General features: G+C 35.0%; 1 protein-coding gene across 1 annotated transcript in view; it reads left to right on the top strand.

The window, feature by feature from the left end:
- Nucleotides 1–24,991, top strand: part of KIF15 (kinesin family member 15) — a 38,544-nt gene extending 13,553 nt beyond the window's left edge. Inside the window, exons 12-35 of the mRNA XM_085311896.1 lie at nucleotides 218–309; nucleotides 1,068–1,277; nucleotides 2,463–2,640; nucleotides 3,061–3,202; nucleotides 5,242–5,383; nucleotides 5,701–5,898; nucleotides 6,867–6,974; nucleotides 7,817–7,922; nucleotides 8,441–8,606; nucleotides 9,877–10,027; nucleotides 10,845–10,930; nucleotides 11,335–11,410; nucleotides 11,684–11,770; nucleotides 12,757–12,861; nucleotides 13,700–13,822; nucleotides 15,330–15,476; nucleotides 16,434–16,538; nucleotides 16,827–16,991; nucleotides 17,505–17,614; nucleotides 20,112–20,178; nucleotides 20,813–20,850; nucleotides 22,255–22,420; nucleotides 22,899–23,030; nucleotides 23,337–24,991. Coding sequence (XP_085168022.1) covers nucleotides 218–309; nucleotides 1,068–1,277; nucleotides 2,463–2,640; nucleotides 3,061–3,202; nucleotides 5,242–5,383; nucleotides 5,701–5,898; nucleotides 6,867–6,974; nucleotides 7,817–7,922; nucleotides 8,441–8,606; nucleotides 9,877–10,027; nucleotides 10,845–10,930; nucleotides 11,335–11,410; nucleotides 11,684–11,770; nucleotides 12,757–12,861; nucleotides 13,700–13,822; nucleotides 15,330–15,476; nucleotides 16,434–16,538; nucleotides 16,827–16,991; nucleotides 17,505–17,614; nucleotides 20,112–20,178; nucleotides 20,813–20,850; nucleotides 22,255–22,420; nucleotides 22,899–23,030; nucleotides 23,337–23,420 — 2,984 coding nt within the window. The 3' untranslated portion in view covers nucleotides 23,421–24,991. The remainder of the gene's footprint in view (nucleotides 1–217; nucleotides 310–1,067; nucleotides 1,278–2,462; nucleotides 2,641–3,060; nucleotides 3,203–5,241; nucleotides 5,384–5,700; nucleotides 5,899–6,866; nucleotides 6,975–7,816; nucleotides 7,923–8,440; nucleotides 8,607–9,876; nucleotides 10,028–10,844; nucleotides 10,931–11,334; nucleotides 11,411–11,683; nucleotides 11,771–12,756; nucleotides 12,862–13,699; nucleotides 13,823–15,329; nucleotides 15,477–16,433; nucleotides 16,539–16,826; nucleotides 16,992–17,504; nucleotides 17,615–20,111; nucleotides 20,179–20,812; nucleotides 20,851–22,254; nucleotides 22,421–22,898; nucleotides 23,031–23,336) is intronic.
- The last annotated feature ends 253 nt before the right edge of the window (nucleotides 24,992–25,244 follow it).

The following is a 25,244-nucleotide window of genomic DNA, read 5'->3' as shown; positions in this document are numbered from 1 at the left end:
TCTCTTCTTTACTTGCATTAACAGGTGGCTAAGAATTACAGTCTAAATTTTTCTTTGCTCTTGATATGGCAAATGATCTTTGCAGAAGAATTACTTTTTTTCTAGGAATGTACTGAATTTTTTTAGATATAACTATCATGTTATATATGCAATAAAACCTGTTTTTAATTGGGTATCTTAATAAATATGACATTTGATTCTTTGAATTTCTCTACAGGTTCTGTTGAAAAAGAGAAGAAAAACCTAAATTACATGAACAACTTCCTTGAAGCAATGTTGTTTTGGGAGAAATCTGAAGGTGAAAAAAAGGTAAGGAAGCACTAACATTCCTGCAGTGCATTCTGTGTACTCTGATGAGAGATTGGCAAGCATATTAAAACCAATTCTCTTCATGATTTTATTTTCATCATTCTTGAATAAAAATACTCTGTCCAAAGACAGCAAGGTTTGGTAGCAGAGGAACTAATCAAACGACAAATTTGAGACAAAATCTTTAATCTCAAATTTAGACTAATCATAAGGTAGCCTTCCTAGCAGGCTTAGTTTTAGGGATTTCTTAGTCAGTTGGTTAGGGATTCCTTAACAGAAATTAGAACAGAACAACAGATTTTGTTTTAATTAGTAGTGTCTGTAACTGTGTGTTTGGATCAGCAGTGTGGGGTTTTACTTATTTTGTTTTTGTTCATGTTATGGAGCAGTGCTGGATCATRCAAACTGAATTACTTTTGAAAGAAACTGAACTGAAAGATCCACTTCAGGAGTCCCTCTTATGTGCTTCACTATTCATGGATGTTTAGTCCCCAGGATTGTACTAGAGCTTCTTCAGAGTAAAGTTTCTGCAATAAATATAGTTGGTTGCAGTGGAATTTGTGTTCTTGCTATGAGCTCTCTACAGGTCTTTTCCAAATGAACCACGGACTATGCAAAAAGAGTCTTTGTTTATTCATGTAAATTGTTGTTAATTGTGAGATCTGTGTGATTTGCATGTACATGCAATATATACACCTTAGAAATTCATCTAGTGTCACTGTCATTTTTTCCATTAATTTATATATGTGCTTTTTAAGACTCTATTAGAAAAAGTTGCTCAACTAGAAGATCTCTGTGCCAAGAAGGAGAAATTTATTCAGTCCAATAAAATGATAGTTAAATTCCGGGAAGACCATATTGTTCGCCTGGAGAGATTACATAAAGAAGCTGGTGGAAGTTTATTGCCAGAAGAGCAAGATGATTTCCTCAATGAATTGAGGGAGGAATTGCAGACCCTCAGAGAACAGGTACTTCTTTATTTTTCCTTTCTAAAACAATTTTGTTCTGCGGGAATAGCTTATGTGACTGGAGTTCTGTGATGGATGGATATAAACATTTTAGGAAAGACAGGTGAGGAAAGAGAAGATGGTTGGAGGGGTTTCCCTTTACATAAGTAAAGGAAAACCTCAAATGCATAGAGTTCTAGGAAGGTGCAATGGGCTGGTTTGAGAGCCTGTGAGTTTGCATTAGAGGGGAGGCCTTGTAAGGGTGATGTTATGTGTTGCCACAGGCTGCCTGATCAGGGGAGGTAGTGGACAAAGTCTGCTTTAAATAGCTTAAGGCTTAAGTCTCCAAATCATAAATCCTCATTCTTGTGGGAGGTTTTAACCTCCCTGACATCTACTGAAAARGCAATTCAGTGGGATGCAAGTAAAACAGTKGAATTCTGAAGGAACACATATGCAAGCAGGGGTGATGATATCCTGGATCTATTACCCGCAAACAAGGAGGAATGGTTGCGGATGTGTAATCAATGGTATGGCCTTGGTAAGTGACCATGAAATAGTGGCGATCCACATCATGAGGAAAGCAAGGAAGGCAAGTAGCAAAGTACCAATACAGGACTTGAGGAGAGCTGACTTTGGCTTATTCAAGGAACTGGCAGRTGGTATCATTTGAGAGGCAGCTCTGTAGGACAAAGAAGCTCAAGAGAGAAGGCACATCTTGAAAGAGAATTTCCTCCAAGCACATTGCAATACATAGGTAAATGAGTAGACATGTTAGGATACCAGATTGGCTCAATATTGAACTCATGGCTGAGCTCCAAAGCAAAAAATAAAAGAAGACATGTATGGAAGTCAGGACAAGCTTCAAAGGGGACTACAGAAACATTGCTAGGGCATGCAGTGTTAGGAWAGCCAAAGTAAAAACTGGTAAGGAATATCAAGGGTAGCAAGAAAAGCTCCTAAGGCTATATTAGCAGTAAAAGAACAAACAAGGAAAATATGGACCTGCTGTCTTCTGAGAGTAAATTCCAAGGGAGTAAAAAACCAACAAAAAGCATTTAAGTGGTTTTAACTACTCTAAGGAATACTTTTTTTTCCCCCTCCTCAATTACAATTTAGTGCTTGTTAAGGGTAGTGACACAACAGCTAGATGTATAGCAATATCTGGAAAATAAAAACTGTTGAAAAAAATATTGTTCATCGCAGATGGAACAACACCCACGAATTGCTAAGTATGCCATGGAGAACCATAACCTCAGAGAGGAGAATAAAAGGCTTCGTTCTTTACAATCGGTGAAAAGGGCCCAAGAAATTGATGCTCAGACAATTGCAGAGCTAGAAAAAGCTTTTTTGGAAGCTTCAGCCACAGAGAAAAATACTGGAGGTAAAAATATGCTAATGCTTTCATGAGCTAAAATAGTTTACTCTGTTTCTGTTGTGTGGAAGGGTAATGTTGTCTATCTTAACATACTTTTCCTTTCTTCAAAATGCTACCTGAAGACTTTGATGAGACACATTTGCTTCATTTTATTCATGYTGGCCTTCATGCAAGCACAGCTATAGGGGATTTGGATTCCCGTGCATCATGTGAACAATATCCTTAATCTCATTTTGCTGTCCTTAGTTGTCATGAAGGCTGTAGTAATACAGATTATTGTATTTGTTTTTTCATGTGGACTGTTGCAAATAGGCATTTCATTCAGTCTGTTGTATAACTGTTCATAAGCCTGTAAATGCTTTCATTTTGGTAATTTTTTTTAAGCTGCTCTGTTTTAAGAGAGTTTTACTCTGTTTCGTTCTTTAGGTCATCACTTATATTCCACTACCATATCAGTAGAGGGCAATTCTGTGGCATCTGTTGAAAGGCTGAAGGCACGCCTGCTACATACTCAGAGTGAACTGACAAGTTCCAAACAAGAATACGAAGAATTTAAAGAGCTAACCAAGTGAGACAAAACAGCATAGAATTGTCTTTAATATTTCAGTGTCTTTTATATCACTACTTTTATTGATCTAAAAAATTTAGACTAAGATGCTGGATATAGAGCCTAAATGCATTCTTTGCATTTAAGAGAGTTGAGAAAAACGGGACGTAAACATAAAATCCTTTCCAGTTCATCCCAGTTACRGGCTAGGAAGCAACAGTAAAGTGACCTGGAGGCATATCTGCACTGTGGCAAAATTCTTTCTTTCCTCAAGCTGCTCTTCATGCTAACGTGCAAAACAATGTTTCACAGTATGCAGGATATACATCCTCTGAATTTCAGAGGATGTGTGTCCATATAGGTACCCACTTAACAGAACAGGGAGTGTTTGGCTTGCTGTACATATTTTGGAAGTATTTTCAGTAACTGACATTACAGATAGAAGCAGTGATGGATGATAATTGAGGCAGTTCCATGTGGTTTTTGTAGTGCGACASCTGCTACTATAGTCTTTTTAAGGCTGTAAGGTAGAGTCTCCATAAATGTAGAATCCAAGCACTACAGAAAATTTTGRCTAATATGTTAATTTTTGTCTCTTTGAGTTTTGAGAAAGCACTAACAGCAGGTGAGACTTGTTACCATTGCAGAGATTTAAATCAACCTAGAGCAAAGACACGACATCAGTAGTTCATTAATGTCCATTTGCTTTGGCATCTGAACGTGAGGGTCTACTTTGTCCTCACTAAGGTRGTAGAGATTTTACTATCACTTCTCCCTGAGGCAGCACAAGATAGTGTGAAAGGGCCTGGATGATACCTTCCGCTTACATATCTATTCACATGCAAATACACGGCTTAATCTGATTCAGTTCAGGTTTTTGAAAAATTYAGGTCCTGTGCCTTCAGAGACCAGGAAAAATAATTGCATTTCTAGCAAATATAGCGTATACCTGGAAGGCAAGAGGGACCTGTTCTTACTTGTTTTAGCTTGCACCTACTTTGTCACTTGCACTGATTTGTACAACTTTGTGAATATGCAGAAAGGACATTTGCCTAAAACTGGGGAGGCAGAAATGGAAGTATATTATCTGTCTGGTRCCCCTAGAATTACATGTTAGACACACTGAAATCAATTACTGGCATTTTTTTAGTGGAGTGTAATCAAACAGAAAAGTACTTTTGATCCTGTGGATTCATTATGAATATCTAAATACAAAACTTGTTTCCAGTTTCAGAGTAACTCGGTGCTTAATTTTACTTACAAGTAATAGTTGTATACTTCTGTAAAAGAATAAATACTGTAAAATTTAATAATTTTGTAAAATCAGTGTATGCTGTTTTTTCTGCTGCCTTAGCAGTAGGTACTAAGGTTATACTCTGTTCTATATGGTATTTTGTTGTAGATTCTAAAATTGTGAGAGAAAGTGATAGCATTAAACTCCCAAAAGATGAAATAATGTATTTCTCTGTCTGTAGACTTTGACCCTGCAATTATGTCAGTAAGGCAARCTGTCACAGTAATTAACATCTAGCTCTGCAAAATACCTAATGAAAAGTATTCCCAAATTTCTGTTCAACTGATGGATTTTTTTGTTAAAATACCCTTACAAGGCAAAATAATCTTAAAAGAGCAGCATTTCAAAAAAAAAAAAAATTTAAGGATTTTCTTTAATCTTGGCTACCACCAGTTCAGACTTCTCATATAACTGGATAACACTTTTAAAGCCTAAAACCATATTGGTGTGGGTGACATCCCTTTCTTTTTAAAAGAACTGCAGAGCTCTCAACTTATTTATTGCTGTATAATGGATTGTTTTTTCTGACATGTTTAGTTATCCACATATTTTCTTCATTGTACAAACAGAAATAAGCTTCCTAGCTTTTTAATTTTTTTTTTTGGGGGGGGGGGAGGCAGAAGGGGAGAATGTTAGGGGATATAGGCAAGAGTTCAGCTTCAGCAAAATGCTCATTGCCAATACAGCACCTTATTTTTATTGATGATAGTGAGCATATGAGCTTTTTTTATAGTAGTAACATATTTTCTGGGAAAATATGTTCTAGRAAAAAGCATATGGAACTGGAATCAGAGCTTCAATCCCTTCGGAAAGCAAACCAACATCTTGAAAACATTCTGGAGGCAACCAAAGCACACAAGCGCCGAGAAGTCTCTCAATTACATAAGCTACATAGAGAAGCTCTTAAGGTATATTTAAAATCATACATAATTATTTAAGAATTGTATGAGAACATAGATTTTATTAGTGTCCTTTCCCTATARTGTTCTAGCATATAATCTCTGTGATAAACTAGAAATGCTGGGTTTTATTCTGGAATAGTTTCTGAATCACTACTACTTGTAATCAGATGGCAAATCTGAAAAACTGTAGTTTTATAGAATTGTGACTGACTTTAAGCATTTTATTTCATTATTCTGCTTATAAACTGCTAAATATGTTACCAGACAAAGTCTAATACTATTTTACAGTTAAAATAAAAACTGCTCTGTAATTTTTATAACAGAACATAACCACTCCAACAAAAGCCTACCAGCTAAGGTCTCGCTTAGTGCCTCGAATAAGCCCAGAAATCTTAGATTATCATTCCGAAGATTTTCAGTGTTCTGGAGAGATGATGGATGACATTTTTAAAGAGCCGGTTCCCCCAGAGATGAATGAACAAGCATATGAGGCCATTGCAGAGGAACTCAAAGTGGCGCAGGTGAATGTTCTGAATAAAACTGAAGTATATGTCTTAATTTTATTTTAAAGCAGGTTTTGTCGTGAAATACCTTTGTTGTTCTGTCTCATTCCATTCTCCACTGCCCCCCCAACAGGAATGTATTTTAACTGTAAAACTGAAGCACTTAGCAAATACTTAAGGCTTCACAAAACAATTCTCTAAATGTGCATTGTACTTAAGAGGACTTACAGTGGAAATATTGAAAGTGATTGGGAGCTGATATCTTAAGATGTGTGGAGCTGAAACTTGCTATGCATTTTGTCTGGAGAAGGTCTTGTTTACATTTCTAAACAAAAGGTAGTTTCATAAATACTCAGGAACATTTAAATTTTATCATTCCAGCCCRATAGCTTGTTTTAAGGAAACTTCTAGGTAAGCCTATGATGACAAATATGTTTGGAACACACCCAAGCTTAACATCTTGACGAAACCTGCCAAATATTGTTTGCCCACCATTATACCTTAATTGTCATGTACCTTTCCTGAATAGAAGAGTGCTACAAATTTAGCTGAAYTCCTCCTGAGAATATGGAACTAATTTCAGTGTGTGTAAAACCTTGCAGAGCAGCCAAAGTCCCTCTTTCTTCACCGTAGTGCAGAGATCTGTAAGAAATTTAACTAGTGTATGTTTTGAATAACTACCATTCAAAGTCTTATTTCTCTAAGAGAAACGTGTCTGAAGACTAAGCACACACAAGTGTTTGTAGGATTCAGTCCTTACGTGGTCTGATGGATCGCCTTGTGTTCTGGCAGTTAGTTAGCAATAGGAGAGAGATCAGCTACTTAGGATGCCAGTTTATTTCTGAATGTTCTATTTTCTGTTGTTTCAGGTCATAAAAAATTAAAGTAGTTGACATTTTTATATTTAGTATGCACAGACTGCCATATGGCATGTGAGAATAACTTGAAGACAGGTGTTCTAATTTTGAATGTCTGTTGTGTCACAGGAACAACTGAGCACAATGCAGACAAAGCTAGATGAAGAGGAAAGCAAGAATATAAAACTTCAGCAGCATATTAACAAGCTAGAGCATCATTCTGCACAAATACAGGAGGTGAGAGAACAGTATAATGCAGGGACTTATGGAAGTATGTGTGTGCATGTGTGTGTATATGGGTGTGTATGTGTATATATACATACGCATACATATATATATATATATATATGTATGAATGACAGGTAGAAATCTATCACACTTGAACTACTGTGTCTTTCAGTGAGGTCTGAAGCATTACTTGCATTTTCTTTAGAAAAAATATACTAGAATCATAGCCCAGGGCCGTTCAGAAAGACAAGGACTACAATTAACTTAACACTGCAGTTTAAGAAAYGTGATGCGATTTTGAGCCTACTTGCTTTTAAGAACATAAGCAAATAGATGCTCAAGATATCTGTGCTTATATTTGGCCAACTTCATAATTTCTTGAGGAAGCATCAATAGTTACCAAAAATTGTGAGAACTTTGGAATGCTGAAAATACTGCCTGTCTTAGTTGTAACTCAACTAAATTATCATTACTATATAAAATATTTCCAAGTCTTCCTTAATTAGTTGTTTTGATTTTAATGTAGTAAATGATGAATAAGGCTTGAACTCTTCCTGTAACAGTCCTGTTTCAGATATTTAAGTTTTGGAGCAGTACTCAGCTTCCAAGCTATGTATTGCTTTTAAATGAACATTTTCTCCTTATATAAATTCACTTCTTCAGTTGTACTAAAATAWTTTTTCTTGGACTTATATGGATTTCAGATTTACCAAACTATATCAAGTTTACCAGAAAATTTATCTTCTGTATAAAATCAACTAAAGAAATACTTTAACACATTATTACTGTTACAGGTCTGACTTAGCCATTCTTATGCCTTTCATTCAAAAATTTACTTCTCTTCTCTTAAGCTTTTTTCATCAGAAAGAAATGACTGGAATAAGGAGCGCCAGGAGCTCCTTGAACAGATAAAGTTACTTGAAAAGCAATTTCAAGACACTCAGAGCAAGACTGATAGTAAGTCAATGTAACACAGAAATTGTGTGAAGTTTCGAGGAACCTTAACCATTTAAAATGGCACATGTTTTGGTTTAAGATGTTAAATACCTAACAGGTTTGATTAAAAAAAAAAAAAAAGTGTAATACTGCTAAGGCTGTTCTGATAGCCTTTTATCTGCCTGCTCTTGCACAGCATGCAATATTGATAATTATTCTTTGACTGTGATTGTAAAGGAGAACTTAATATTTTCTCTTTAAAAACATATTCTCTAAAAATAAAGAGAAAATCCATTATCAGTCTATGGAAATGCAGAAATTTCCAATATCCTCTAGAATCTTTTTGATTCTCTCTATACTCTTTATTTCAAAGTCTACATTTCATTGACATTTGCCTTTTATAAATCCCTTTTTTATTTGATTTCCGTAATTCTACTGAAAATGTGCAAAGTTCTGTGGTTCTATAGTGTTCATTGTCTTGTATCTAGCATAGTTTTTCGAATAAATAAAATGTAAAATATTTGTTTGGTTTTCAACAGTATTAACAAGTGAAGTCCATGACTTGCGCATTGTCCTGCAGTCTGCAGATAAGGAGTTGTCTGCTGTAAAACTGGAGTACAGCACCTTTAGGGAAAAGCAAGAGAAGGAAATGAGTCAGCTTTCTGGTAGACATATGGACGTACAGTTCCAGCTGGATAGCGTCAGGTATGTCGGCAGCATAATGAAATAGCTTAACCTCTCTTCCAAATGCATCCAGTGCATTTTCATACCTTTCTGTATGAAACCTTACACTTCAACATCTATCCTTTTAAGTTGTTATTTTATGCTTATGTCCTTCCCTTATTTCTTGTTCAAGTCTTTCCTGCCTCCTTTTGAGTCTTAGTAGAACATGGTGAAATTATCAGAAAAATATTAAAATAAGGCTTCCTTAATTTCAGTATTGGTTTGCTGTAGCACTTTTCCATTAAATAGGCTTTTTGATCTTCATRAGCTAAATAAAGTGGCTGAAGAGGCATGATTTTTTTTTCCAATTTCATCCTAAAAATAACTACTACTCTTCTGTCTCTTCCCAAGAAGCAGGTGACATAATGATGCTAATCTAAAAATACAAGCAGAAAGAAACCACAAAAATAAAACTGAAACTAGGTAATTGAAACCTGAAAAGCTCACTGCATTGTGTGCAATTATTGACATTAATTATTATTAGGAGTTGGAAATGAATAATGTTTTTAATCATTAGTGCAACTAAGTTAACAGTGATTTTTGCYTGGAAAACTTAACTGTGTTAATGCATTGTAGTCCTGTCTTAGCTGAAGTCATCTTTTTAGTGATGCATTGTGAGATTGGGAACCTGGAATAGAAACTAAATGTTGTGATGTCTCCAATATCTTATGTTTTAGTAAAAGTATTGACTTTTGTAGGGTGTGTGGTAAATATTCTTACTGTGGGCTCTCTATTAATAACATGATTCATAACACTTGTCTAGTAGCTCTTTTATCCCTCTTAGCTTTTTCCTTTTGTAAAAGATCAAATAAAATAAATCTKCAGTGCAACAGTGCAAAGGGAAATAACCCATACTTGCCCAGAATATGGAAAGATTTTTATATGGGACAAATAACCCAAGTATCAATTAAACAGATAGTGTAGGTACCCAGGATCATTTTGATAGTTATGGTGGCTTTTTGTAGAACAACTGATTAAAAAAAAAAAAAAGAAGAAGAAGAAGAAAGAAAAGCACCATGATCAAGACACAGTGGCTAAAATTTCTACATGTATAGAATTTGGGAAGAAGTATATTATTTCTCGTGGTCAAAAAGAGTACTCTGTCATTTCTGCCAGTGTCACTTAAAGCTCTTGTCCCCTTCATACTATACTCTGTAGATTATCTCAAGCTTGTAAAATGCAATTGATTAGGGCTTTTTTATAATGGAACAAATTCTTATCTCTTAATATTTTGGTGCCTTTTTTAATAAAGGCTAGAACATGAAAAGATTCTTGAAGAAAAAGCAAGTCTGCAGGATGACTATGACAATTTGCAGGAAGTAACCAAGTTTGAGACGGATCAACTGAAGCAACAGCTTGAGGACAGAAAGCAAGAAGCTGAAGCAATGAAAACTGAGCTTTGTGTAAGACAGTCAAGGATTTTAAAAGAATTTATTATCCATTTCCTCATAAAGCCAGATTATTTAGTTCATGTTGTTATTTCATTGGTAATACATTGGTAATTGGTTCTAAAATAATAATAGATTTCTTAACAGTCTCATCTGGAAGAAGCATCCAGATTTTTTTTTTAATTTAGTGCAAGATTTTTGCAACTACAAGCTRGAAGGAATATCCAATAGCATGATGAAGTATCAAGTTCTTTGGCTGAAGAAATTGCTCTGGGAATTTTGAGGGAGATGGTTTAATTAGTAAAGGAATAAGSAACCACTGTGGATAAGGACCCTGACATCTAAATGCTGGTTATATTTGATCTCAGTGCTAGCTAAGACTAGCTTATTTATTCCATCTCTGAAAAATTTGTAAGGAGCTACTTTGTATAGTGGTAGTGATCTTGTTAAAATGATCTGTACCTTTTTGTGTTGAATCACTGTTCTGCAATTTAGTTGATGCTGTCCTTGAAAAACTGTCAGACTGCAGTGACTGCAAAACAGCAATGAGGTTGCTCAAGGGCTTTTGCAAGCAATTTTGCCCGCTTTTCTGCAGTGTTTACTGTTTGCCTGCTCAGCAAGTTTGCTGTAAAATTTCTTTTTTAGTGTTTAAAGGAACACTGACAAATTGAAAATCATGTTTTTAGAGTCCTCATAGTCTTAATACTTCAAATTGCACATTAGGAGTTGCTTTGATTTTTATTTTAGTTTGAATTATTCTAAAAGCCTTATATTGTAACTTACATATTCTAAGTTCTCTCAATCTTCACCTAGAATTGTTTTCATATTCTAGAACCTCTTGAAACTCYTGGAAACAGAAAAAGAACATAATCAAAAACTAACATTACAACTACAAGAAGATAAAGAAAACAACTCAAAGTGAGTTTTGATTGTGTGTGGGTTTTATTTCCACCTAGCTTCAATGGTTTTGTCTTATGCTAGACTTTGTAAGGGACCCTTTTTGTAGACGTGTTTATCCTCAGTTCTGTAGAAATGATTACAAAATTTTTTTTTTAATTTATTCATTGTAGAACAATGCTGCATTTTTATGTATTCAATTAACGTTACAAATGTAATTCTTGATATCAAAGATAGTTCCAACACTGATAGCAGTGTATAACTAGTAATTGAACTAATAGTGTTTTATATGGTACTGAGAAGCTGGTAGTTAAAGAACTCTTCAAAATTAAATGTAACTAAGAATAAACTGATATGACTTGATTCTTGTTAAAGCTCTTACATTCTAATTACATTTCTCCCAAGGAACATGTTTTCTTTTCCAGGGAGCTCTTGAAAGTACTTGAAAAAGCACAGGTGGAGGAATCGTCCTCTGAAATGGTGAAACAATGTGAGCAGCAGGTACAGTAGAGAGTTAAATAACTCTAAATCATATATTTATTGATTTCTGTGTGCATTGATAGCACTCATATTGGTGAACTGACTGTTCTGTAGATTAACAGTAAAATAAAGGTAGAGTTCTCAAGTTTCAGATTACTTTGTTACTGCTTTTTTTTTTTCTTCCAAGTAAGGTAAACAGCTTAGTTCCTTCCATTTATTTCATAGCTTTGTGCATATACAAAACATATTTCAAAAGTAATTAAGGCTGTCTTTTACAACTGATATTTCTTCTAGGAAGCAAAGCTGCAGAAATTGGAACAGAAACTGGCTGCTGCTGAAGAGATTATTGCTTCTTTGAAGAAGACAAATGATGCAGATAAGGTTTGGGCTTATTTCTGTTACTGATATCCAGGTTTTGCAGTTAACTGCATGCTCTGAAGCGGAGTTGAAAGCCCAAAGCCTTYCTATGATACTTGGTTAATTCTGTGATTTTAGGCAAGTCTGGCTGTGTATCTAGGTAAAATAAATCCTACCTTTTACTCCCATGGAGTTTGCAGGATGGGAGAAAAATGGTATTTATAGGAAACACAAGAAGATAACTGAGAAAGGAGAGAAGAGGGAGGAGGGGAAAAGGACAGTACAGCATCAAGCTATCTGGTGGGCAAAACATCTAGTGGAGAATTGATGCATAATTCCCCTGCTGATTTACACAGCCTTCCAGTCAGTGTTATAATGGACTAATAGAAAAGTTAAGGCATTGTGAGAACTTGACTATGGTTATGGTATCTTATCAATAAAAACAAAGCACTTTTACATGGAAAGACTGCTCCAGTGTTTTGAAAGCTTAAATAACAAAAGTTCCCATAGCACAAGCATTTATGATATATGTATAATAGATAYAAGAAATTGCATAGTGTGTTCATTAATCAACAGGATATATTGTTTCAARTATTGCTTTTTCTGTGCTAAAAATAAATCTGACATTGTAGGGTCAGAAGAATCTTATATGTCAGTGCAATGGTATTTCTGAATGTACCTTTTCCCTTTACAAATCTGAGCTTAAACTATAGTAATTGTAATCTATTAGAAACATATCACAGCTTGAGTCTAAAGCTTTTGTGTACTGGCGGCTAGTCTTCTCTTACAATTAGCACAGCAGGTTATTTAACTCTTTAAATAAGTGGTTAGAACCAAAGGCCATGCATTAACAGTGAATTTCCTGTTACTCCTTTACATGTGTATATTGAGGTCTCATTTTCAAAWGTCTTTGAAGTTTGGAGTTGACAAATTATACATGAAATAACGTTTRGTAACAAATAAATTTTAAAAAAAATCAAGGCTAACTTTTTTTTTTTTTAATGTTGCAGGAAGTTGTAACTGACTTGATGAGACAGATCCAGGAGCTGAGGTCTTCAATTAATCATAAAACTGAGTCCATAGATGGGCTGACAAGAGAGCTGGAGGACATAAATGTATGTGCCATCATTTTGAAGGACATAGTGTAGTTTTTCAAAAATGGAAGGCAATGACATGTCTTATGTGTCTCAAACAGCATAACTTGCTGTAGTACTATGGAAGGAAAYTTCTTTGTTTTGACATGTTGAAATCTTCTGAACATTTTATGCCTAAGGCTGTCTTGAAAACTGAACTCTTTCCATGTGGTGGGTAAAAAGCAGTGTCTCTGAAGGGATCTATTCACATCCTGTAAGCTACATTCAGCTGACAGTCACATTTAGATTTTCTGGGAAATTGCTGATTAAAGACATCAACAGTTGAAGCTGAACTCAGTAAATTCATTTTTGAGAGAATCAGTTATGTGACCTGTAACTGAGAAATGATTATTGCTACATCTGTAAACATAAGCATAAAGAATTAAAACTATATATGTGAATAACCTATGTATAAATATRATGCATCTTATTAAAATAGATTTGATTTAGAAACTGATAGAGCAACCAGTGGAATGTTTTAGATGAACTAGCAATCTAAAAGGTCCTAAGGACAAGATATTCCTAAAACTAATTTCTACATATCTCTTTTACCAATAATGGATGTTTGTAGTGGTTAATACATATTAAATTAATAATTTTTCTTTGATTCTGACAACAAATTTTTAATAATTTAGTTTGTACAACTGAGCAAGTATGACGTTTCACTCTAATTTAGTGTCACTAACAGATGAGTTTTTAAACATGAAATTATAGTAGTTATAAGATTTATGATATATGCTTATTTATATTATGTTTGGCAACATTCTTTGATAACATGTTTTCAATCCCATTCTAAAATTTAGTTTAACCTTTTTCTTAGTGCAAGTATAATTCTATTTTGGCTGCAAAAGAAGCAAGCAAAAGGATCATAGAGGATCAGGAAAAAAAGATYGAAGAACTAATGGAAGCCTTGGAGAGAAAACAAATAGCAGATAACATTGAGGTAAAAGCATTAATGCTAGTGTATTGTGATTATCTATTTAACAGAGGAATTGTATGTGTTTGTGCTTAAAATACTAGTATAAAATTTAACCTCATTTTAGTTCAAATATAACTGGTTAGAATGCTCTAAAGGAATTTTTAATGAAATACCTGACAAATTCTGTTAAATTATCACATTTTATCACATATATTTGGTATAAATATTTTATAAACTACTTTATAGAAACCTGTGCTAAAAGCCTGGTTTAATTCTTGTTAAGGCAACTGAGGAGACAGCAGCTGAATTTAACAACAGCATTAGATGATGAAGCTGAGAAATTAAAATAGGTGGAAKAATACGTTATATTTAACATTATCTCTTCCCCCACTGCTACCTCATTAGATTAGTTTCTTCTCTTTACTCATAATTTTAACCGAAAGCTCCACCTGCTGGAAACAGATTTAGAATGCGTGGTTGATTCAACTACAGTTTTGCTTTTATAATTCTAATTTTTTAATTTAGTCTCTCCTCTTATTGCCTTTCTTATTTCAGAAAACTTGTCCTTCAGCCAAAACAACTGCCTTATCCTTATGACTGATTGCAGATTCTGCAAGATAATCTGTCGTATTACATATGCTTAGTCCAATCAGATAGCAGTAATGTCTTTCAGAGTAGTGTGTGCTTCTCAAACACCACCTTTAATTATATTTCTACTATGCTTAAAGAACAGATTGACTTCACTTTTAACCATATCTAAATTTGACATGATGGAATCAAAAGTAAAATTTCCTTTCAAATGAATTGTGGTTTTTTGTTTGTTTGTTTTGGATAATTTGGATGTTTTTAGCAGAAGTAACTGCATTCTTTAGGTACATATCTGTCTTCTGATAAAATTACAGGGTCTCCCATTCTTTTAAATTTGTTCATCAGTTAGTAATTTCCTTCATACTTTTTTTTTTAATGGATGAGAAGATCTCTTTGGAATTAGTCCGAGGCGGTGTTTATGATACCAAATACTGTTTTGCCTTCTGTGTTAACATACCTCATGGACCTATGATGCCCTGTCAGATCAAGGGATTGGCATCTAGATGCTCAAATAAATCCAGAGGTATCTACAGAACAGTGGTGCAGCTGTAAAAATCTGTAAAAAAAAAAAAAAAAAATCACTAATTCAATGTGGATTAAAATCTAGACCTTCCTTTCTAGCCTTTTATTTTTTAAAAACAAAAAAAATTAGTATATGTTATACTTGATTCTAAGCATTTCTCACAAATATATAGCTAACCATATTGTAGGAAAGTTCTCATTTTTGTTCTGCAGCAAATGCATTTGGGAAGGTTTGCCAAGATAAGTTTATAGGTGAATTTTTGCCACAGTTCAGGAAGAAAAAGTGAAAGGAAAAGGGAAATGCTTGCTAGTTGTTAGCAGTCTCCAGCAACGATAACAAAAACATCTTCAAACAACTGCTTTACATTTATAACTTTCAGTTGAATATTTCTTTTTTTACTCATCCATTGACTTAAAATAGAGAGACCTTCTGTGTGAAGACTTGCATCATACCACTGAGCAGCTGATAAGGCTGACAGAGGCCTCTAATAAACATGATGCGTTGCTTCAGTGTGCACAGGAAGACATAACAAAGAAGGAAACTCTAATCCAGGAACTGAGGGAACAGGTAGAACAAGAAATTCTTCTGATAATTAGCTCTTTAGGAGCAGTTGTGGTTATTAATAGCTTGTGGAAATGGTGAGGGATTTTAATTTTAGAGTATTTTGTATGCAGTACTCTTAGTGAGCAGTGCTTCTTGATATAAAAGCACAGCAGTAGTTCAAAGGATTTTGAACAAAGGCTAGATAACCTTTAAATACTTTGAAAAAGGTGTCTAGAGCTGGCAAAAATGTTAACTCTAAAAGCAGAATAGAATTGTCAGTACCTAGAATGATAGAGTAACTGCAGTATAACCAGTGTAAGTGAGGGGTTTACTTTTTCCTCTGCTTACTCTTGTCCACAGATGGTATCATTATGTAATGGAGATAATTACTGAGCTCTGTAAAAGATGCAATCTGAGAGTGATTTGGAGCTTTTGGAGACCAAATAGCTACATTAAGCTTTTTCCAAACTTTAATAGTCCTAACTGTCATGGTGGTAAATAATATATATTATCTGTTTTGACAACAACTCTAAGATGAGTTATTTCAGGAAGAAGGGACCTTCTATCATGTTAGCTTGTCCTCTTTCAGAAAATTAGACCTTTATCAGTTTTTTTAATCAAATCGTATTTTGACCTGTAATGTTTGCCATCAAAGGTCTTATTAGTTCATCTCTGCTACCAATCACTTTGAAATTTAGATTAAACATTCCCATAGCAAAAAATAGAATGCCAGCAATGAGAACAAAATTCAGTTAGAGATGTAAATGTAGACAACTAGTGTATATACGCTTTTAAACAATGCTTATTAAATGCAACTGTTGAGTGATTAACAGTTTTATTGAGTAAATATAGAAAACAACTATGAAAATGAAGTTTAGAATACTTTTAAATAATCTATGTATATTTGGAGAGATCTGTCTGCACTTTAACATTTTTTTGAGTATTATTCACTAATCTAATTCTAACTGGGGTTTCTAATAGTTGGATAAAAAGACAGAAGAACTAGAGAAGAGGAAGAATGAATATGAACTAAAAATGAAGCAAATAGATTGCTTTGTGGACTCATCTGCAGTAACATTTCCTCAGGTATGGCATTTGTGAGAAATGTTTTTGTTGTAAAGACTATTAGAACTTAGCTCATTGAAAAAGTTTAACAACTTAACACTGGCTTCAGACTGAAAGCAGAAATGACAATGTATTGGGAAGTCTGAAATCCCATTCACCTTGTTTGCAAGTTAAATGTATTACTGGTGATTTGTCTACTAGGACTTAAAAATATTAACACATCTGCAACTATTAAAACATGTCACTAATAAATAGGGGAAATAATTCTTTCCTAATAGTGTTTTTTTTTTTTTTTTTTTACCTTGCTAGTGTCCAAAAACTCCCCCTAATTTTGATATGAATCTGGCAAAAATCTTGGAAACTCATGAGCAAGAAATAGCTGATCGGAGAGCTTCTGCAATTACTCTAGAGCATCTTGTGCGTGAACTGAATGAAGAACGAAGAGCTAAAAATGATGAAATTCTAAGACTTAAGGTATTGTAAGTTAAACTCTATATAGACAATCTGTTAGGTTAAAATAAATGTGAATTCTGTATTCTGTCTTAATGAGCTCTCATTAGCAGTCTGTCCAGGAATGCAGGAAGGCAGGCAGCTCTTGGGGGTCTTACCTAGTATAGCAGCTAGCCTGCGGCTTGGGAATGGGAGCATCTCCGAGCACTTTGTCTCTGGTGATAGGAAAGTTTTACACAGATGGTAACTCGCTTAGGGGTGTCCAAATATTTCATTTTCCCAAGGGCTCAATTGATTACTGTGCACAAATATCAATATTACTCTTGCTGGTGAAACTGTTTTGCCTCTTCCTAAGTAAGTTTTTAAAAAAACTGTAAATAGAAGGGTTGTACAGGTCTTTGCAAAACAGAACTGTGCTTGTTTTTTTCAAAGAGTTTTATCTTGTCGAGATTACTTTAAAAATGGGTTCTACCAAAAGTGAAAATAGGAATTGCATTTCTGTCTTCAAATAAAATCTTTCCGATCTGACTTGTTTAGGAACAGTTAAACGAATTGGCGAACTTGCATCTGGAAATGCAGATATTAACAGAGAACAACAGGAATTTACAGAGCCAGCTTATAGAAGCTCAGAGACAAAGCAAAATAAAGTAAAAAAAAAAAAAAAAGAAAGAAAAGAAAAAAAGAAAAAAAATAGAACACGAAAAACTTGTCTTAACTTAGGCAATTGCATAAAATAAACTGAAATTTACATTTTTATTTGAAATACAATATTGCATATAACTTATTTGTATAATTAAATGAGAATCTCAGCCTTTTCCATAAAAATCTTTTACTGACTTGTAAACTTTATTACCTTCAAATTACAAGTTATACACAAAGTTATACATAGAAATGGACAAAGAATGCAAAACAATTACCTTTGTAACCATTATAATACATTATGTATTTCCACACTATGTATGCAGTTATGGATTCAGTAGATATGAAATATCACAACGAAATCAACAGAAGTTTTAACATTGACTTTTTTTTAGACTTTTAAGGGACAATTTTAGCAAACAGTGACTTAGACACCAAGATTGATAACTTGATGCTAGCTAGAAGCTGATTCTTTTTCTTTTCCTTATTAAATGTTTCAAAAATATTTTTCATAACTTCTTGAATATCTATATTCAGTAAAGCATCAGTGTTGTCAGTTTTAGAACTGGCTTTTTTTTGTAAGATAAATATTTCAAGCTAAGAGAACATTACTAAACTCACAATTCTAAATATTCCAATTAGAAGATGCTATAATTACAGGTGTCTGTGCAACTCCAATTTTTCCTTGCATATATATACATATATATATATATAAAATCTTCAGTTATTGAGTGATTCATGGAGCTTGTGGAAAACAGTCTGCGCACGAAGCTTGCTTGGAGGGATAGATCAGGTGGGATACTGAATGATACTGTGGTTTCTAGGGCATTCTGCTTGGTTTGTGGCAGTAATTTTCAAGTGTGTGGTGAATTAGAGTGGGAATTGCAGAAAAACAAGTGGGTACTTGCCCTGGATAACTGGCTTCTGTGGCTTAGTTTTTCATACGGTTTATAGAGTAGATCACTTAGACCAGTTTTTCCACGCAATAGGATTAATTTTACATTCTTTATTTGCTGGATGCCTGACTTGAGACCCTAGGATATAATTTGCACAGCACTAACAGTTCCCAGCTGCTGTTGAAGTTGACAAGAGTTTGGTGTAGATAGGTTGAAGGCTGTATTATATTACATTCTCTATGAAAAATCAGTTTCAGATATATCAGGTGGGGATATTCATAATGCAGACTCATGCCTTATTTATTATGGAAACAGCTGATAGCAGTAGTGGATGATTATCCTTTGTGCAGCCCAGTGCTAGAGACCAAGATGATTTGATCATTGGTCTTACACATGACAGAGTGGTGAGATGTGAGGATCTTTTGCTGCAATGGAGGCCTTAGCTGAATGCTTGAAAATACAAGATTAGGCCAAGTGCCTGTTCTCTTTTGGTATTTAGTCTTAGCACAGGGAAGAGCAGCCATACAGGAAAGGTCTGCTTTCATCTATGTAACGCTAAGCTGGAGCAGACTCTGTTCACCTCTTTGAAGTTGGTACAGGCTGACCAGTGCTAGAATTTGAAAGGCTCCAGCATAATTGATGACGTTATATTTTGGAATTTTAAGGTTCACATAACTTATCTACTGAGAATAAGTAAACAGGGTTTGCTGTAGTCTTTCCCAAAGGTGTATAACCTGGCTGAATCTATGTGGATTTTGTGGAGGTGAGAGGAGGTACAGGACTTCATACAAAATCACTTCTCAAATCTGTCCCCAAAACGTAAGGGAGAAGCGGTTAGAAGTGGTTAGATTGTTTAAACTAGCATTTAAATAGTATTTAAAAAATAAAAAAAGACCAACCCACACATTCAGCCTGAAGCAGCGTATACCAGGTATRGTAAATATTGCCCTAGCTAAGCAGATTGACAGAGACTTTGTTACTGAAAATAGCAATCTTTCACAATTAAGTCATATTAGAATAATTATTAATCAGCACAGTTCTTCCCTGAAGGCCAGCTCTGAGAAGGAGGTAGCCCTAATGGTGTTTTGGTTTAGATGTGTGTTTGGTTTTTTATTTGTTTGGTTTTTATTTTTATAGGGTTTGCTTATTTCTAATGCAGTGATGTTTATTAAAAATTAACAAAATAGTTTCCAAGTCTTCTGAATAAAAAATCTTTTATCCTCTTAACTTGGCAAAATCACTGAGCAAAGATCCTGTAGGAGAGAGTTGCTTTCTGCAGTCTTATGTGCAAGTGAATGCTATCAATAAAACATTTACCTCAGTCCAGAAGTTATCTAACACAATTGCATGGTTACTATATTTTCTTTCTAATGATTTTTTCACTAAAACATTAATTTCTCTATACTTATGCTCTGCCAAAGGAAAATGTGGTACTTCTAGAATATTAAAACTCTTCCAGAGTGACGTTTCATGATGTTCAGTATTCTTAATCTGATTGTGTATCAAGACAGTTGCATGCATTACAAATTTAATTTGGAGAAGCTGTTATTTTTATGATTGTTTTTTTTATTTATGTGCAAAACTTTCCTCATATTCTTGGATTTCCTAGTGATCAGAAATATCCTGATGTTCAGCATCTCAAAGAGAAGGAGATTGCTGAAGAACGACTGGCCAAGGTATGTTACTTTTCATGTAGTATTCAGGTTTTTTTTTTTTTTTTCCCTACTGGGAAGTATTACTCATCATGTTTTCTTCTGTTTTGTGTCAGTGAAATGAGCACTAGCTGCTAGTGAATTCTAGTAGACACAGACCTTGACACTAATCTCTCTTGATTTCTACCTTGGACTAACTCCACTGACCTGGGTATCAAATTTACAGAATAAGCAAAATGAGATTCAGATCAGTAGATCTGATTTAGTACCAGTGAGTTGGAAAGCAAAGATTATGTCACTTGCTGATATCAAGACTCTGCCAAAAGGAGGTTAACGTTGTGGTTTCATGGATTTCCAAGACAGAAAAATGCCCTGGCTAAAGCTGCAGTGGCTGGTGGTTTATTTATGGGCAGAGACATTGATGTGGGTCATCTCTGCTAGCATGAAACAAAAATATGTTTGAATAATAAGGACATTAACTTACAGTGAATGTTAGAGATGTGACTTATTGGGTAATAGGGTTATTTTGGTGATATCTGAAATTAAGATACTTGACATCAAGTAAGGGACAGAAATAATTTTAAGTGTGTGTATATACATATATATATTATATATATAAAAATATTAAGAATGTAATTTATATTTTGAACTTTTGCAGAATAAGGCAGTGGAGGAGTTGCTGAAAATCAAAGCGGAGTAAGTTTAATATTTCTCACTAAATTGGAGACTTGTATTAAATTCATTAACACCAAAAAGATGTAGTGAATTGGATTCAATTCAAAGTATTTGGAATTCAAGTAATTAGAATTCAAGATCTGAGTTTATAAGAGACAGTGTGGAAATACCATTTATACTTTTGAAAGAAACATCCAGTTTTTACCATCTTTCATCAGTAGGTGGTAGTAGTACCTATTATTAATTTGCTGCAAGAGTGGTAGTTTATGAGGAAAATAGTCTGAAATAGGTGGAACTATAGAAAAGCTCAGCTTGGAAGGGACTTCATGGAATTGTGTAAAATGATCTACAGCATAGGCCTTATCTTACTCTAATCTATATTGCTTCGGAGATTCCTGTAATTGCCGAATTTCCTAATATTTGGGCTATTTACACTTAATAGTATGCTTTCTATAAAAATAACTCTTAAGAATGCAAATTTTTTTATGAATATGGTCATTTCAGAAGGATTTCATTCTGAATTTTTCAGGCATTCTAATCTTAATTAGGGTTTATTTTGTTTTTAATGCATTGCATTTTCATTTCTGGTCATGTTTGCAAGTATTCATGTCTGATATTTAAAAATATACATTCCTTAGAGTATTACAGTGTCTCACATGAATAAATAACATACAGAGAAGAAAAATATTGTGGTTTTTTGTCATCAAGGAAATGTCTTGACAGATGTATAGCAAATAAATACTCATTTTCTACAGTTGGCTTTAAACCTCAGACTTTAGTGAAACAGGAATGAGAACAAAAATACTTGAGAACAGAAAAACCTACTAAAGTTCTATCAGTAGAAATGCTGCTAAATTTGATGACACAGTTTAATATTCTGTGATCCTGATAGGATTAAACCATTTTCAGCAGCTGTAGCGTCTTTCCGAAGTGGTGGTCCTTATCCTGCCCTCGGGGCAGACAAGCTCAGACCCCAATGAGTTTTTCAAAGATGTTTCTCGGCAAAAATGCTATTAGGAAAAAGCCATATACAAACAAGCAATCAAAACTGGAGGGGGATACACACATACTTCATAAAAGCAGCAGAGTTCGTCTGGTAGATTTACAAGTGTTAGGTGAACGCCAAGGCTCCCCTTAGGCTTAGTTTCTATTTTCTGTTTCATGAGTGGAGGTGTATGTCCTGGGTTGGAAACAATATGCTTCCCAAAAGAGGAGCAGCTCCAAAACATTGACTAGTTACACATAACAGCAAACATAACAGCTGGGAARCAGTATGTATGTTTTCCTTCTGTTAACACTAGATTCTACGGAAAGAAATTGTGTCAAAAATTGTTTTAAAGAGTCCAATGTCCAAGGCTGACGTAATTCAGTCATATGCCATTTATTTTGTGTTTTGAATATTTTGTGATGCTTTTATATTGGCAGGTTAGAAGAGATCAAAAATACCCTCAAAATCAAAGAGAACAACTGTCTTGAAATGACTCTGGAGATAGAACGAACAAGAGCTTTGGAGCTGAAAGCATTTCATGAAAAAGAAGAAATTAGATCAAAACTGGAGGAAACATATGAAGAGAGAGACAGAATTGGAAAGGTTATAAATGATTGGTTTGGGGGGGGTTGTTAACTTTACAGTAGAATCATATTCASTGGAGGTAGAGCTGTTGCTAGCTGGTTGATATTGTGAAATAATTAGCAATYAAAGACTGACTTTGAAAATGTTTTATCTTACCATGCAGTTACATTTACAATGGTATTTCCTGGTGTTCTGGTAAAACACTAGTGGATACAGAAATGTGGGTACAGAAATCACTGCTGCAGTTCATAATAAAAATCAAATGATGCATCTCTCCTTTAGAGAGATCTAATGTAGCACCCAAGACGGCCAGTGACAAACATATTGCCTGGATGAACAAACTTTTAAGTTGGATGTTACAAGAAATTTAAGTGGCAATGTTAATCAGTTCATAAGAAACTTTCTTCTGGAGGGAGAAGGGAARGTTAAAGTCAAGGTATACTAAAGTATTTATGTAATTACACATGTATGTATGTCGTGTATTTATTAATTACAGGAAATGGACTTGCTGAGGAAGCAAGTGGAATCTCTTGCTGAGGAGAATGGGAAATTGCTAGGTCATCAAAATTTAAACCAGAAGATCCAGTATCTTGTGAAACTGAAGAAGGATTATGCTAAACTGATTGAGGTAAGTTTCAGAGAGTAGAATTCAGATGAAATAGATGTAGAAGAAAGCTGAGCTTTAACAATGGAAACTAGAATTCTTCTTCTGTCTAAGAGTTATTGATACCTCTGATTATATGCAACTGGTTCATGGCTGGTCTGTCTTCTCACAGACATTTAAATAAAAATCACCCCACTGYGTTTCCTCAAGTATATGGTGTTTCCAACACTTGAGCAAGTGTAGGTATCACTCATTTTGAAATTCAAAAGAAATGTGCACACCTTCCTTAATACCCATGTAGTTCTAAATACTTTTCCTTTCTTTTTACAGGAGACCGAAAAACTACGTGTTGAAAATGCTTTTCTGAAAGAAACTAAAAAATGTGACACATGCAGAAGTCATGATCAGCTATAATGATAGAAATAAAACCGCAAAACCACATTTCGAAAATGCAYAGAATAAGAACAAACCAGTTGTCAGACTTGGCTTTTGCTATTAGTCCCAGAATGTTGTCAGCTATACTCAGAATAATTTAAGTATTTTAGTTCCTGGATGTTTTGCTGATGGTAACTTTTAGTGAAGAATTCTGCTTCAGCTAACTGGGCAGCCTTCATTGATACTGTAACACCTTCTCATTGAAGGGGCTCCATAATTTTTACACAAACTGATTTTATACAGGTGCTAGAAGAAAATTCCCTGAAAATTTTGTGCCTTGCCAAGGAAAAGCTTTCTTGCAGGAACATCTCTGGATTCTTGTTTCTTTTCATTCCTGAATGCCAGTTCATGTCTGTTCTGAAATGCTAATTTTTTTTTCTACCTTAGTTGAATTTATACAAGCACAATTTCTTTGTGATTTTTAGCAAAATTTACAATGTTTGACAAATTAATTTTAACCCAGTACAAACCTGTGAACTCATTAATACTCATGGGTTGATTAAAAATAATTTTCATATTGAAGTTCATTCAGTAAAATAGGAAAGTCATTTTAATAACAGATYTGTAAATAGTACTATAAATACCTTGTAGCATTGTATTTCTCTCTTATTCTAGTTGAAATTAAAATGCTTTGCAAACTTGTTTTTTCCCCCTATTGTAAATTTACAGGAGACTTCTGTGATAGCATTGTGGAAAACAATTTCATAAGTGTTTTGTAACCATTTTCTTAGCAAACAAAAGATCTTATTTCTTAACAGTTCTGAAGATGCACAAAATATTTTTAAGGGTGCAGTACCATCTCATTAAGTCATGTGTAAGATACGGAGGTTTACTGCAACTAACTGGAACTTTCAGCAGAACACAGAACATTAATCTATATAGCAGTATCAGACACTTGTAGGTGGATTTTTTGTTTGTTTTGTTTTTTTAATACAGTCAGTAATCCCATCATTCTATTTCTGGCTACTTTGTACAATACTACTCAATGGTGAGGCAAATGGAAACAAAGATGTGTGCCAGTTAAAGAGCAAGATACCTAGCGAGTTTGTTCTATACCTGACTGCTGAGAACCAATTTTTYCCCCCAATTTATCAGTGGGTTTTTAAAGTCACAGTGCTGCAGACTTGTTTCTACTTGGAACTTTGGTCTGAAGCATCAAAGTTTAAAACTGAGCTTAAATTGAAGAGTTTGARCATCAGAAATTGGAAGAAGTTAGAGGGCTGGTGCAAAAGAACAGGCAGCCAGGGCCCRTCCTGGGCGAGGACCCCCTCGTTGTTGTGCCCTGGGGGGACCCACAGACACACCCGTTCTTTCGTTTGTTTTTGTTTGTTTTTTGTCATCCCCCTAGGTGTGCAAACTTGCCTTTGGGAGGCCCCTAACGTCCTTCCAGGCCCAAGGTGTCCCCGGGGAGGCGGCGGGAGCACCCTGCCAGCCCAGGCCGTTGCTCGCTCATGAACCAGTCTGTGCCCAGCATTCCACTGTTATCAGCTTTGGTGCTGCATGTGCTTTTCCTTTCTTTATTCTTTTTTTAATAAAGCTTTTGTATATAATGGAAGCTCGCACGGGTATTTTGTTGGGTTTTTTGGGGGGGCGGAGGGGTGCAGGCTGTGGAGCACCGGCTGCCGCTGCTGCAGCACAGGCGGTGCGGCGATGAGGACGGTCACCAGGGCCTCGCTGCAGCGCCCGCGACCAAGACCYCTCCGCCACCACCGGCGCGGAGGAGACGTTAAACGGGGCTTCAGCCGCGGCCCCCACCCGCGGAGCCCGCGCCGCCCGCCGAGAGCCGGGGCGGGAGGCGGCGCC

This window comes from Rhea americana, unplaced genomic scaffold, assembly GCF_003343005.1.
Source record: "Rhea americana isolate MKP2758 unplaced genomic scaffold, rheAme1 scaffold_35, whole genome shotgun sequence".
NCBI classification, from domain to species: Eukaryota; Metazoa; Chordata; class Aves; order Rheiformes; family Rheidae; genus Rhea; species Rhea americana.
The sequence above is the reverse complement of the archived record's forward strand: the minus strand, read 5'-3'. Positions and strand labels throughout refer to the sequence as shown.